Source organism: Erpetoichthys calabaricus, chromosome 1 (genome assembly GCF_900747795.2).
Source record: "Erpetoichthys calabaricus chromosome 1, fErpCal1.3, whole genome shotgun sequence".
Lineage (NCBI taxonomy): Eukaryota > Metazoa > Chordata > Cladistia > Polypteriformes > Polypteridae > Erpetoichthys > Erpetoichthys calabaricus.
The window spans coordinates 118202228-118216076 of record NC_041394.2 but is presented as its reverse complement, the minus strand read 5'-3'; the positions used below and the strand labels follow the sequence as shown (position 1 = coordinate 118216076).

Sequence of the window (13849 nt, the reverse complement as noted above, 5' to 3'; positions counted from 1 at the left end):
TATTCCAGCATGCATTTGGCCCAGATACCTCCTGCTGAAACCTGTAAAATAGTACAGGAAAAAAAAAAATGGAGGAATAAAGTTAAAAATGTAAAGAGTTCCACTAACATATCCATCTTCCATGTATATTTCCCTGTCTTCCCATTCCATCCAGCTCCTTTTCTAAATTTTCACAAGTTGCATGTACTTTTCTTTTTTTTAAATGACCTGCTTTTGACTGGACCCCATCCTCCCCACTTTTTTAAAATCCTGCCATCATGCTGTAATCCCGACTGTTACGACTATAAATACATCTCTTGACATTGGCTTTTCGCAAACCACTTTTAGAATTGCTTCTTTAAACCCAGTGTTAAGTCTGACAATCTTCACAATTTTCTGCCCATTTCTCGCTTACTTTTTCTGTCTAAAGTCCTTGAGTGTGTTGTAGCTTCCCAACTCTCCAATTATTTAACTCCTAATAAACTGATCTCCAGTTGATTCAAAACTCTGCTGTAAGTGTCCTTACATGAACCAGCAACAGCGAGTACATAATACCCATCCTGCTTTGCCTTCATTGGCTCCCTGGGTATTACAGGATTGAATGTAAAATTCTATTAATAACCTAAAGCTTTAAATGGCCACGCACTGGACTACATCCGTGACCTTCTCCATCACCGTGCTCCTACTCACCCACTAAGGTCCACTGATTCCACACTAACCTGTACTCTATGGGTGACCGGGCCTTCAGCTGTATAGCGCCCAGACTTTGGAATGACCTCCTGAAATTAATTGGATCGGCTGACTCCATTCTCCTTGGTTCAGGGAGGCTTTTAACTTAACCTAACATTCTGCCCATTCTTCCAGTTTACCTCTCTGTCCAAATGATCCGGATAATTGTGTTTTATATCACAAATTGTTTAGGTTTTTCTCCCAGTATTGAATTTAGTATTTTACTCTTGTTTGTTGTCTTTTATTCCACTTAATGCTTTGTATTTCCCGTGTTTATCTGGATGCAAATATTTTCTGCATAGAACACTAAAACAATGTTGCATGTTCCGTGTTGTTGTTGCTTGAGACTCTAAACTCACTTGAGCATGGGAAAGATACTATATAAATAAATGTATATGATTGGGGCAGCAGTCTAAAAAATTAAGTCCGATTATAGATTTGTCAGCTGTCTGGCAGAGAAGTAGTTGTTGACTGGGGTGGACCCATAGTCCGGTTCTGAAATAAAAAAGCAAAGTACAGGGAACTCCCTTCTCCTGCATTAGAACAGTTCACAAGATCCCCAACATGTAAAGCAGCAGTGAGAAGCTTCCTGTCAGAGTGTTGGACAGTTTCTTTTACCTGATTTAGCGGAGACTGAAAATATAGCAAAGTGCAGTCATTGGAGAATATAAGGTAAATCCTTTCAGTTCCCAAGAAATTGGCTATTACTAGTACAAAGAAATTTTTAAGTTTAGTAAAAGCCCTTACTGTGTGCATTCGAAAAATCTGCTTAATATGAAAAGGTCACCCAAGTTTTATTTTTGAAGCAAGGAGTCTACATTTGGTTAACTTGAATTTACCAACCCCATCCTTAACTGTCAGTCACAAAAATAACCTCGGTCTAGGCACATTGGATTAATGTAGGTTGTTTCACCCAGCTGATTTCCAGAACCTTTCTTCACTTTACAAAACAAGAGTACAATATGGAGCACCATAATTGTGAAATTTCAAGGACATAATTAACAGGCATTGACATTTTTATTTTGGGACATGTGGAACAATGCATGAATTTTTTACCCAAGGTAAAGTTTCTAAATCCATTCTTTTAAAATGTTTTTTGAAATTTGAAAAATGTGTACATCATGCACTGCTAGATCTGAACAAAAATTGAACTTTTGTGGAAACTATTTGAATAATTGTAATTTAAATCGATGTACTAGGAGTGTAGCTGTTTCATGTGGACAGAGCCAGACATGAATGCACTCCTAGATGTTTTTGCATTTTATACAAATACATAAATGTAAAGTACAAAAACCAAGAATACAAATTTTTGAATATGCCTATAAAGTGTCAGGTTTTTCATAACCTGTGAATGTTGATGCAATTTTAGTAGAAATAGTTTTTGAAGAAAATAGTCCCTTTCAGGAATTCATTTTTCTGTAAAGATGGTCTAAGCATTTGAACCTCTCACACAGTAAGATGTCATCTAATCGTTTATGCATATTTTGAAAGGTGTTAAATGGTCTTGCATCCAACAGGAACTTTGTCCAGTTATCTGGGGTTTTTAAAAGGAGTCACTTTAAAGGCTTCAAAGGGAACATAATGAACAGCAGTCAGAGCAGTCTTTAAAGTGAGCAAAGATCAGGGGTTATGAAAGCTTAAGAATTCAGTAAAGAAGCATTATCAGTTTGCAAGTAACGGGTTATTAAACAGCTGCACCTTAGTGTTCAGAACTGTAAAACAGACGTGTAAATGATTTGTAAAGCATTGTTAATGACTTTTTTTTTTTTCCCTTGTCAAATGTAGGCATTTACTTCAGTTAAGGTGTGGCAAGGGTTTTATAAAAGCCTGGTTTCTTTGTTCATAGTCTTACAATGCAATCTTTGGGGTTTTTAAAAATAGATCACTTAATGAGAGATTATACTCCTTTCATAGGTTAATGAGCTGATTTTTTTTTTTTTTTTTTTTTAATTGAAATTTCTTTATACAACCACATTAGCATAATTATTTATAAGAGCATGAATGCTTGGTCTGGTGCTTATTACCATTGATACAGTATACCCTTTTATAACTGGTATCCATCTAAATTCAGTACTATAATTTTTCAAGTATTAAATGTAAGCTTGCTGCAACATTATGAAAGGACACATATTTAACAAGCATTTTACAGCTTAACTTTATGGCATACAGGTAAGTACCCACTTTGGATAGCATCAATCTACAATGCATGGAACACACAAACTATCAATCCATCTGAAAGTGTAGAAACTGTATGCCATAAACTCCTTTTTGACCCTTTCTGCACATAATGAGATTGTATATAACACACAGGTGTTCATCAGAAAGTAACCCTACCTGTTGCACGACTCTGTTCTACATGGATCTAGTATTAATAATCTGTGGTTGGCTTCCCACAGGTTTTTGACTTTGAACTAAGCCAGGAGGAAATGGAGAAAATTCTGAGTTTTAACAGAAACTGGAGAGTATGTCCAATGAATTGGTAAGTCGATCAGAAAAAACAGAGGAAAAATATAGTTCTGGGCCAACAGATACCTGTATTTATATGTGCATTAGTTACAGGCGCTGCACATCCTAGTCTTTCAGATGTTAAGACAGATCTGATTTGTCTTCAAAATGTTCATGAAAGGTTAGAGTTTACAATAAAATTCAGATTGAACAAGCTGTAGTGTAATACAGCTTCCAAAAGGTCTAAATATGAATTTTATACATTTTTAAGTGATGTAGACTAAATAGCGTGGATCTGAGCTCTAAACAGATACACTGTCATTTAGGTTGGAGGGGTGAAGGTGGGTGGTTAATAGATGTTAAGACATTGGTCCAGGAACCTAAACACACTGATTGGTAAAGCCACATGAGGAATATTTTTGTTATTTGTAATAAACGATGCAGGCATGTTTAGTAAAATTTACTATTCAGTTTGTTGCTTTAAACATAGCAGTCTTTTTATTAGTGATGTGCCACATGCAGATGCATGAATTTTCATTTATTAAAGAGAGACATGTTTCTTAAATGGGACACTTTTTTTTTTTTTTTTTTTTTTCTGCAAACCACTAAAGGAATTTCTTTAAGCTGCATATTTTGTTTCCTTTCCAACTTCCAAACAGTATTTTGGTGGAAACCTAGCAAAGATATTAAAATAGGTAAATACTAAGGTAATGTGGTGACGATGACCCAACATGCATTCAATATGCTTTAAATTTCAGAAATTAACTGCAAGGCTAAGCATTTGTAATAAGCTTTACTCAATGTAATGTAATGTAGTTATCAGTTTAAGAACAGAGTATCCATTTTGCTGTAGAAAGCACAAACCTGAGTTGCTGCCTTTTTGCCAGATGGGATGCTTCTTAACTAAAGGCTGCAATGATGGAATCTGTGCAACTCAAAAGGTTTTTTTTCCTGTGTTTGTGCCGACTTAGACACCAGCCATTTGTGGGATAAAGAATAGACTATCTGCGAAATAGTAATATTGGTAGTTTGTGTGGTATTTTCTTTTAATACTCTTATTGATCCACAAATACTCTACTTCATGTTTTCAGGCTTTCTTATTTAAATACTGTCCACTGCATGTTACATCTGTATTTTTAAGTTTTTGGTTAATATGTCATCTACCTTTTGTGAAGCAGATTTGTGTTCTTCCCCAGAAGTGGCTGCTTTATAACCTGAATTTTAAGGAAAATTTAAATTTGTTGCATCTAAACTTAAGACATTTTTAATATTGTCAAGTTTGAGTCATTGAGTCATGGAAAGCTGGTTCCTGTATAGTACAACAGTCATTGGCCTTACATTTTGTTTACAAGTATCTGCTTGTCTCTACATAGACTTTAATCCCAGTTTGAGACGCCCACTCTGTGGATCTTAAATCTGTGAAATAGGGCTTCATAGGTTTGTACTGTACAGCAAAAAGCAACTGGTTTAGATAGGCTTGTAAGTTAATTGCTATGTAATAGTAATTTCAGAGAAGAACAGCCAGTCTTTACCCTTAATGCTTATAATTTTGTATGTTTGTTTTTGTGTGTTTTTTTTTTTTTTTCTTGTATAATTTTGACTTTTGTCTATATTTACTTTTGTCCAAAGGCGCATTTATGTAAAGTGTTTGGTTCCTGTTCATAGTCTAACATGGACAATAATCTTGCAGTATTTAATTGAACAAATCTATAGCCTTGCAATTTTTAATTTTTTGGCTCTGAAAAGTCCAGCTTTGTGTACTGTGTAAATGATGTGTGCTTTTTTTTTAAACCTGTAATCAGATTTTGAAATGCATGTATTTACTGTAAAATTAATTGAAATAGTAAGGTATTTAAAGGCAAATGTTTGTTTTTTTTTTGTGGTGACTAAGATCTTGTTTAGGTATGCACCTTTGTGATACCTTCTGGTGGAACTTAACAAGGTTGGCCTCAAGCTTTATGTATGTTTGTGCCACACTTGGTGAGGCCTTAAGTGCAATGATTCATTAACTTGAATACAGTTCTATATCCAGCAGTAACATTTAAAGCTCACTCTCTAACCAAATACCATTTATTAGATGGTATTCTTTTTGGTTGGACATTAAGTTCCCTGCATAATGGATAACTCTGGTAGAGGATGCCACATACTGTAATCCTACAATTGTGCTGTGTAATTTACTGTGAACTATTGCTAGAACTCCATTTGCAACTGTATGCAGCTTTAACTGATTTGTAAAGTCATAATATGGTGGTGTAAAAGGACTGTCAAGAACAATGATTAACTTTTACAGTATTAAAGGGGTCCACATTCTGCACAGCTTTTCTGTTATTGCTCTTTCACCTCCCAAGTAAACTGAAGCTTATGCATTGCCACAAGAATATTGCACCAATGTCTTCCTAAATAACACCTTAAAGTTTACATCTTGTTTACATGATTACATCTTGCCTGAAGAAAGGGCCTGAGTTGCCTCGAAAGCTTGCATATTATAATCTTTCTAGTTAGCCAATAAAAGGTGTCATTTTGCTTGGCTTTTCTCTACATTCATAATGGCTAACACGGTACAACACCCTAGTACTACCTTAAAGTTTGAAAGCACAAATTGCATACCTTCAATGTTACTATTACTAATACTGTTGGTCACTTATTCTTTCATACAATTGTAATCTGAGCTTCAAGCTTTGATCTACCTGAATAAAAGTTTTTTTTTTTTTTTTTCCCTTCAGGGGTGTGGAACACAAGGATTATCCTTTTAATGAAGAATATTGAGGGGACTGAACATGTGATTGGAAGATGTTGTTGCACACTCCAACCCAAAACAGGGGTAGAATACCATCTGGTATTCTCCTTATTGCACAGATCAAGCTGTTCCTTTTGTCTGGAAGTAGTTTATTTTCCTCTTTTCCTTGTTCAGTTGACCAGTGAGCTTTTGTGAATATAAGCTTTGAATAAAGCTGTTTAAAGAGTGTTGGTAGTGCCTTTTATCCAGAGTTTAAAGTGTATTTATTCAATCTCGGCAAAAGGATTGTTTAAGCGTAAACCACTAGTGTAAAAGGACACCAACAGCCATGTTTTGAACTATCTGGATTCCTAATGCAAATTGCCATATCTTTATTTTGTCAAGTATGTTCTGCTTTTCCTCATATCAGATGAATGTTTGACTGTTGGCAGTTCCAGTATGTCCATGTGAGCATGTGGCCTTTCAGTGTGTTAATCTTCCACAGTGGAAAAACTACAAGCGCAGAGTTTTTTTTTTTGTTTTTTTTTAAAGTGATTATCACCATGAATATCTTTTGATCAATTTACAACACCGAGTTTAGCTAGTGGTTCCTTCTTTTGAATCATTCTTTGCTAACAAACCCTTGTGAATGCTAAAGACCACTTTCCATTAATACTTGACATGCATGGTCAAGGTCCTTCTCTGTTGAACCGAGAATTTTGCCTCATTTTGTGTGATCATATTGGGTTTATTAAATGTAGATCACTGATTGTCATGCACTTGGACTGCTTTAGTGCACTTTGATGCACTTTTCATGTTCCCAGCTTTAGATGTTCTTAAACCTGGCATATTATCGTGCTGGAAGTTTTTATTTAAATAAAAAAAAAAAGGTAGGAACATTAGAGCAAGCTAGATGAGAACAGGCCGTTCAGCCCAACAAGGTTTTCCAGTCCTATTTACATAATTCTTCCAAATTTTCATCAATTTTTTTTTTTTTTTTTTGAAAGTCCTCCGGTCTACCACACTACTTTGTCACTTATTCCATGTGTTTATGGTTCTGTGAAGAAATGCTTCCTACTGTTTGCAAAATTTACCCTTTGGCTTCCAATAGTGCCCGTGTTCTTGATGAACTCATTTTAAAATGTCTTGATCCACTGTACACTAATTCCCTTCTTTTTTAAACCCTTCATGTCTTCCCCTTCATGTATGTCTTGCTGGACTTGTACTTTACACATCGTGCTATATAACTTAACATTCTGTTAGGCTTCTGAACACTGTCTGCCTGTTGATATTGACATGTTTACTATGACTCCTAAAACCTTCTCATAATGTCTACTTTTGGTTTTCAGACCTCTCGTGTGTTCAAACCAAGCATTATTTCCTAGTTGTAATATTTTTATTTATTTACATTACATTTCTTCTACCCAAGCCTGTATGCTGTCTAAGTCCCTCTGTAATGCCTCCGTAAATCCTAAATTATCTGCCAATCCATCTAGTACCTGGTATCTTCAGCATACTTACCCAGCTTGTTACTTCCTTGGTGTTAACCCTAGGGCTGAATAAGGGTTGAATTTTTTTATAAATATAGTGTTAACAAAGTCTGATTCAGGGTGATAAGTGGACCATTACATAAGTGTTAATCCTAAATAACTCCGTGGACACTATTCTCCTGCCATTGAGTGGATGAAATGATGTTGCCAAAAATCATGAATACAGTTTATCTATGCGTTCTGCCTCTTTATGGTAACTTATGAGTAGGACAGAACCTTCGACCAAAAGATCAATGGCAAATGAAATGATTTAAAGGCAGTTTTGGAATACTGTAAACAACCATTGCTAAAATTGAGTTATGATGTAAATTGGTCATCAAATGTTTACACATTTTGTAAAACTGATGATACCTGTTCGGTAGATTCTGACCCCCCAAGTTTCAGTGATGTTCATGTTTGGTGTCGGCATCACTGAATAATACTGCACTGTCTTGCTGCCCATTTACAGGTAACCCCAGACTAAAGATGTCTATTGATCATGATTTATCTGGAGTATTTACACTTTTCACTAAGCCATCCCCTACAGTATGCTATAACAACACAATGGGCATGCCAATTGTGTGGGTAAGGCTCTGACATTATACCCTATCATAGGAAAGCAATGGAAAAAGTATTACCAAAAAAATCTATTGACATCTGCTCTAACAATGCCTATGTGTGTTGGTGAGAGTTTCAGAACATATCACACGAAGCATTTGTACTAAATCTGCATCGTTACAGCAGTGGACACTAGCCATACATTTCCTACTTTGATTATGTTGATGTTTTGGTACTTACATATTGCACATTTTTGTTGTTGAAAAAAAATTAAACACTATTGACTCATTTTTCCTGGGCTAAACATATAAAGAGTCTACATGATATGGATGGTGAAAAACAATGCTTAGATAAACTGTGGTGTTGGTATTAAGAGGCTTACTGTACAGAGACTGGTTGGTTTAGTAGCCCAAACCAATACTCAAATATATTGTTAAATTTAAAAACAAGTAAATTTTACTTTTCCAAAACTACTTGGGGGTTGGGGGGTGACTTTGGGTGGGGGGAGTAAATATTTGTCAGGTCAAAAACTACTCAAGGTAATTTGTTTTAAATTAGGCATATTTAGGTACATTCAGTATAAGCAAACTTTGAAATGCTGCTTTAACATTCAGCACTTCCTTTACATCATATCTCAAAACATTGTGCAACCTGTGCAAATTGTATTTCTACAAAATGGAGAGAATGTACTTCAGTTATGGAATGTGACAATTTATGTAGATTTGGGTCTAGTGAAGTGAATAGAATTATCCATATATATAAAGGAGAGTTGGGATCCGAGAGACTGTGTTTGTGGAGGGATGGAGAGTTAAGGCGGATGTTGGAATCACGTGATTATCTCCCCTCCCATTCACCTCATTTCATTCACTTCATTTCGCTCCGCAGCTAATGCAGTCTTGCTGTTCTTGATTTGCTTTTCACATAGCCAACTATACGTTGCATGCTCAAGAGTAAGCTCAGTGCACAGCTTGGTTATATTACAAGCGAAGGGGTGAACTGACAACATGGTATACAAAGAGATCCTTAACAAATAATTATTGGTATATTTTCCCTCAGGTTATTATTTAAAATTTTAAAGCAGTACTTCGCCGCTGCGAAGCGCGGGTATTTTGTCTATACATTATATATATATATATATAAGGAGGGTTGGGATCCGAAAGACTGTGTTTGTGGAGGGACGGAGAGTTAAGGCGGGTGTTGGAGTCACGTGATCATCTCCCCTACCATTCACCTCATTTCATTCAATTCATTTCACTCCGAGCTGAGCTCCGCAGCTGGCGTGGTGTTGCCGTTCTTTTCCCTTAGTGTTTAGTCCTTTATCCTTTACTGAGTTACTGTTTAGTAGACGCGGTACTTACTGAATAGTATTTTTTCCTTTAGTGTTTCTACTTAATGTTTCTTAGTGTTTAGTAGACGCGGTGTGCCGGTGTTCCCGGCGGTGTTGCGGTTTAGTGTTACTTTCTACTTTGTTTTTGTACTTTAGTGTTTAATAATAAATAATAATAATTCATTACATTTATATAGCGCTTTTCTCAGTACTCAAAGCGCTAAAATAGTGAGTGATACTTAGCTGATAGCAGTGTAGAAGCAGCACAGCACAACGGAGCCAGTAGGACAGGCGGGTGTGGTAGCGTAGGTGAGCGGCGAAAGCAACCAGCAGAAAGCACAGCAGGAGGAGGAAGCAGGATTTGGATGTTCCAATACACAGCCATAAACAGTAACGCTTGGTAATTTCAGGCGTGATCGCCCCGGAGCCATAAGCCAGGTTAGTATGAACATCAGATCAGTTCCCGGTCGTAGAGTACTGTAAGATGAAACGGGAGCAGTCCTCACAGGTGGCGCAGTGGTAGTGCTGCTGCTTTGCAGTAAGGAGACTGTGGAAGATTGTGGGTTCGCTTCCCAGTTCCTCCCTGTGTGGATAGCGCTTTGAGTACTGAGAAAAGTGCTATATAAATGTAATGAATTATGAATTATTATTATTATTATTATTAGATCAGCATAGCGAATATAATCACAGAGACAGATCATCCCGAGGTGCTAGATCGCCAGGTACAAAGAAATGTTCGTAGGTCTCATCCCGTGATCCACAGACTCAGCTGTTCCCAGTAAAGTGGAGTCCATAAAATCTGTAAATATTAAGCCAAATCCATGCAATTCGAGTCAGCTGTATCCACGAACTATACGTACAATAAATGAAATAAAACAAGCGTAAGAAAGTGCAGAATTAAGGCGAATTTTGCAAAAAGTGTTGTTAACAGGGAGGAGCGGCAACAAGCGTGCGCCAGCGTCCCTTCACCTGCTATAATAAAGCAGTTAAAATAAAGAAGTTTAGTAGACTTTTACTTTATCTCATTTAGTGTTCTTCCTGGCGGTGTTGCCGTTTTTTAGTGTTACTGTCTACTTAGTGTTTGTGTTTAGTGTTATGGAAGGAGTGGTCTTACCACTGTCAGATTTTGCAATGAATGAGTTGGTAAATGATTATTTATCAACCGATCACATGAGCAAATTCAACGAAATTTTAGCTGCGCATACAATTTTCCAACCTCAAGAGGTTTTGCTAATGTGGACTCCTGACATACCTTTAATGCCCATTTCACAAAATGCAAAACATATTCAAATATTACCTTCTGCAGCTACTGAAAGAGTGACTCACTGGGTGTGTACCTATTGTGATGGTGCTGTAATTCATGTCTATGACAGTTTAAACCAGGGGTGTCAAACGTACGGCCCGCGGGCCAAAACCGGCCCACTAGGGGGTTCAATCCGGCCCACTGGATGAATTTTGAAAGTAAAAAAATTAATAAAAGACACGAACTCGAAATTCATAATAAAATGCAATTCCTAAATCATCCGCTAGGGTGTTAGTCAGATGAGAGGGGCGCACTGTGTTAGTCAAAGGGGAGGGGTGCACTGTTTTAATTAGAGTAAAAGAAGCAACAACTCTGTCACTCTGTAGGCTACATTATTTTCTACTCACCTTGACACCCTCATTAGCCAAAATGTCTTTGTCAAAAAGGAGAAAAGTGGATACCGAGTGTAGGGTTTTCCAAGAGAAATGGACCACTTCCTATTTATTCACAGAGATAAATGGGAAACCTGTGTGCTTGGTGTGTAATCAACAAGTGTCGGTGCTCAAGGAATATAATATTCGGCGCCACTATGAGACTCATCATGGTGGAAAATACGACATCTTGCAAGGACGACTGAGGAGAGAGAAGATAAATGAATTGCTGGTGGGTCTGAGAAAACAGCAGTCAATTTTCACTCGGAGCCGAGAGGTCAGTGAAGCAGCAGTAAAAGCCACCTACGTAATTGCTAACGAAATAGCATTAGCATCAAAGCCGTATTCCGACGGTGAGTTCGTTAAAAGATGCATGATGAAGGCTGCAGAACTCGTGTGTCCTGAGAAGCGACAAGCATTTGCCAACATTAGTCTGACGAGAAACACTATGGCAGAGAGGATATCGGAACTATCGGCTGATTTAGACAGGCAGTTGAAACACAAGGTCAAGTCATTTCTTGCATTTTCTGTTGCAATTGATGAGAGCACTGACATTACAGACGTTGCTCAACTGGCCATATTTATTCGTGGAGTTGATGACACATTGACCGTCACTGAGGAGTTCCTTGAGTTGGTGCCTATGAGTGACACCACAACAGCTGAGGACATTTTCGGCTCTGTGGTTGGCGCGCTGGACAGAGTCGGGGTGGACTGGTCCCGCGCCGTCAGCCTGGCTACAGATGGCGCGCCATCAATGATCGGAAGAAAAGCAGGTGTTGTGACAAAATTCAGAGAGAAAGTACAAGCCGCTAATGGAGGAGATGGTTTCTGGACATTTCACTGTATTTTGCACCAGGAGGCATTGTGTTGCAAGTCGTTAAAAATGGATCACGTCATGGAGGTGGTTGTCCGAACTGTTAATTTCATCCGAGCCAGAGGCCTGAATCATCGTCAGTTTGACTGCCTTCTCAGTGACAATCACGTTACTAATACCCTGCCATACTACACTGAAGTAAGGTGGTTAAGCAGAGGTGCTGTGCTGAGGCGTTTCTTTGATCTACGCGAGGAAATCGGACAGTTCATGGAGAAAAAAGGAAATCCAGTGATGGAATTACAATGTCAGGAATGGCTGCAGGACCTTGCATTTCTGGTGGATATTACAGAGCACTTGAATATTCTGAACAAAATGTTGCAAGGCCGCAAAAAAGTTGTCACACAGTTTTATGACAGCATATGTGCATTCAAGTTGAAGCTGACTTTGTGGGAGACACAGCTGTCAAGTGGTGACCCTGCACATTTCCCTTGCCTAAGAGAGGTATGTGCAGCAGGCATTAATGCTGACATGAAACGGTATAAAAACAAGATTGCAGGATTGCTGTGTGAGTTTGAGAAACGGTTTCAGATCTTTGGTGAACTCGAGAAAGAATTTGCAGTTTTTCGCTCACCCTTCACAGTCAAAGCTTCTGATGTCCCTGTCGACATCCAACTAGAGATAATTGATTTGCAATGTGATGCAGATTTGAAGGGCAAGTTTGCCTCAGTGGGCTTGGACACATTTTATCAATATCTCTTGCCAGGGTACCCCAAATTAACAGCCCTGGCTGCAAAAATTTTGTGCATTTTTGGGACAACCTACCTTTGTGAACAAGTTTTCTCAGTAATGAACATCAATAAAACAAAATTGCGCTCAAGGCTCACAAACAAGCACTTAGATGACATTCTGAGATTGGCTACTAGTCAGGACATGACACCTGATATTGATGCACTTGTGCAGACCAAAAGATGCCAAGTTTCAGGAACAAAAACAAAGTAGTCTAGATGTGACTAACTCCTTTATAATATTGCTTCAGACACCGATTGCACTTAAAGAATTCAGTTCTGTGAAAATGAATTCTTGCTGTAGAAATAGTTAAAAAATGTTAAATTTAATGTAAGTTAACAGCTTCACTACAAAAGAGTTTGGTTTGGTGGAATCCTATTGTTCATGTAATGCCATAAATTTTAAGGTGCAGTACTATATTTTTCAGTTCCAAATACCTCTGACTTAAAGTTTTGTTTGTATTTGTGCAAACACTTGTTTTAAGAAATCTGAGGTTGTTTATATGTTTTGATATGTTGATATGTTTTGTAAAACATTTCATTAAATATGAAGATTTTCTAATGTACTTGTACTTCTTTGCACGAAAACAAAGGGAAAAAACATGGACTTACTATTATTTATAGGTAATTATGTTATGAATACTGCTCCGGCCCACTTGACATCTAATTAGGCTGTATGTGGCCCCTGAACCAAAATGAGTTTGACACCCCTGGTTTAAACGCTGATAAAAAATTCAACCTCCCCGAAGAGCAGCTTCGTTTCCTTCATGCTTTGTTTCCTTACAAACCTCCCATAGTTTATGAAGACGCACAGCAACAATTAAATCATTCAGATTCTGGTGTATTCTCAATTGCATTTGCTGTGTGTATTTCTTTAGGTATTGACCCAAGTGATCAAGTTTTTACTATTTCTTCAATGTGAAATCACTTACAAATAATTTTTGTTACTCGACAATTGCTTCCATTCCCTGTCGAAAGTAGCCGATGGGCGACACCAGTTACAAGTATTCAGTGCGTTCAAAGACCTGTATGAAGTACGGCCACTAACACAGTCACTCATAAAAGGGGAGATGACTTGGTGCAGGAAATGGGTATTGAAACTACCTTGGAAGACATGCAATCAACGAGGCGATTAAACGGATCTCAAGAGACGTCTTCTAGGTTGGAAAAAAAAGCGCTTGGCTGCCAAAACCATATATATATATTTATATACATACACACACATATATATATATATCTATAATAATAAAAGGCAAAGCCCTCACTGACTGACTCACTCACTCACTGACTGAT

The 13849-nt window shown here is 37.6% G+C and overlaps 2 protein-coding genes across 3 annotated transcripts in view; both read left to right on the top strand.

The window, feature by feature from the left end:
* LOC114654919 (aldo-keto reductase family 1 member B1-like) overlaps positions 1-13849 on the top strand; it is a 227614-nt gene that overhangs the window by 49528 nt on the left and 164237 nt on the right. The gene's annotated exons all lie outside the window — the stretch shown is intronic.
* Positions 1-13849, top strand: part of LOC114654914 (aldo-keto reductase family 1 member B1-like) — a 96196-nt gene that overhangs the window by 17751 nt on the left and 64596 nt on the right. The window contains exons 9-10 of one of the 2 annotated variants that reach the window (XM_028805802.2): positions 3105-3187; positions 5877-6118. The exons of the other annotated variant lie outside the window; for it this stretch is intronic. Of the exons in view, the coding sequence (XP_028661635.1) occupies positions 3105-3187; positions 5877-5919 (126 nt within the window). The 3' untranslated portion in view covers positions 5920-6118. Of the gene's footprint in view, positions 1-3104; positions 3188-5876; positions 6119-13849 lie in introns of those variants that run through there. 2 annotated transcript variants of the gene reach the window in all.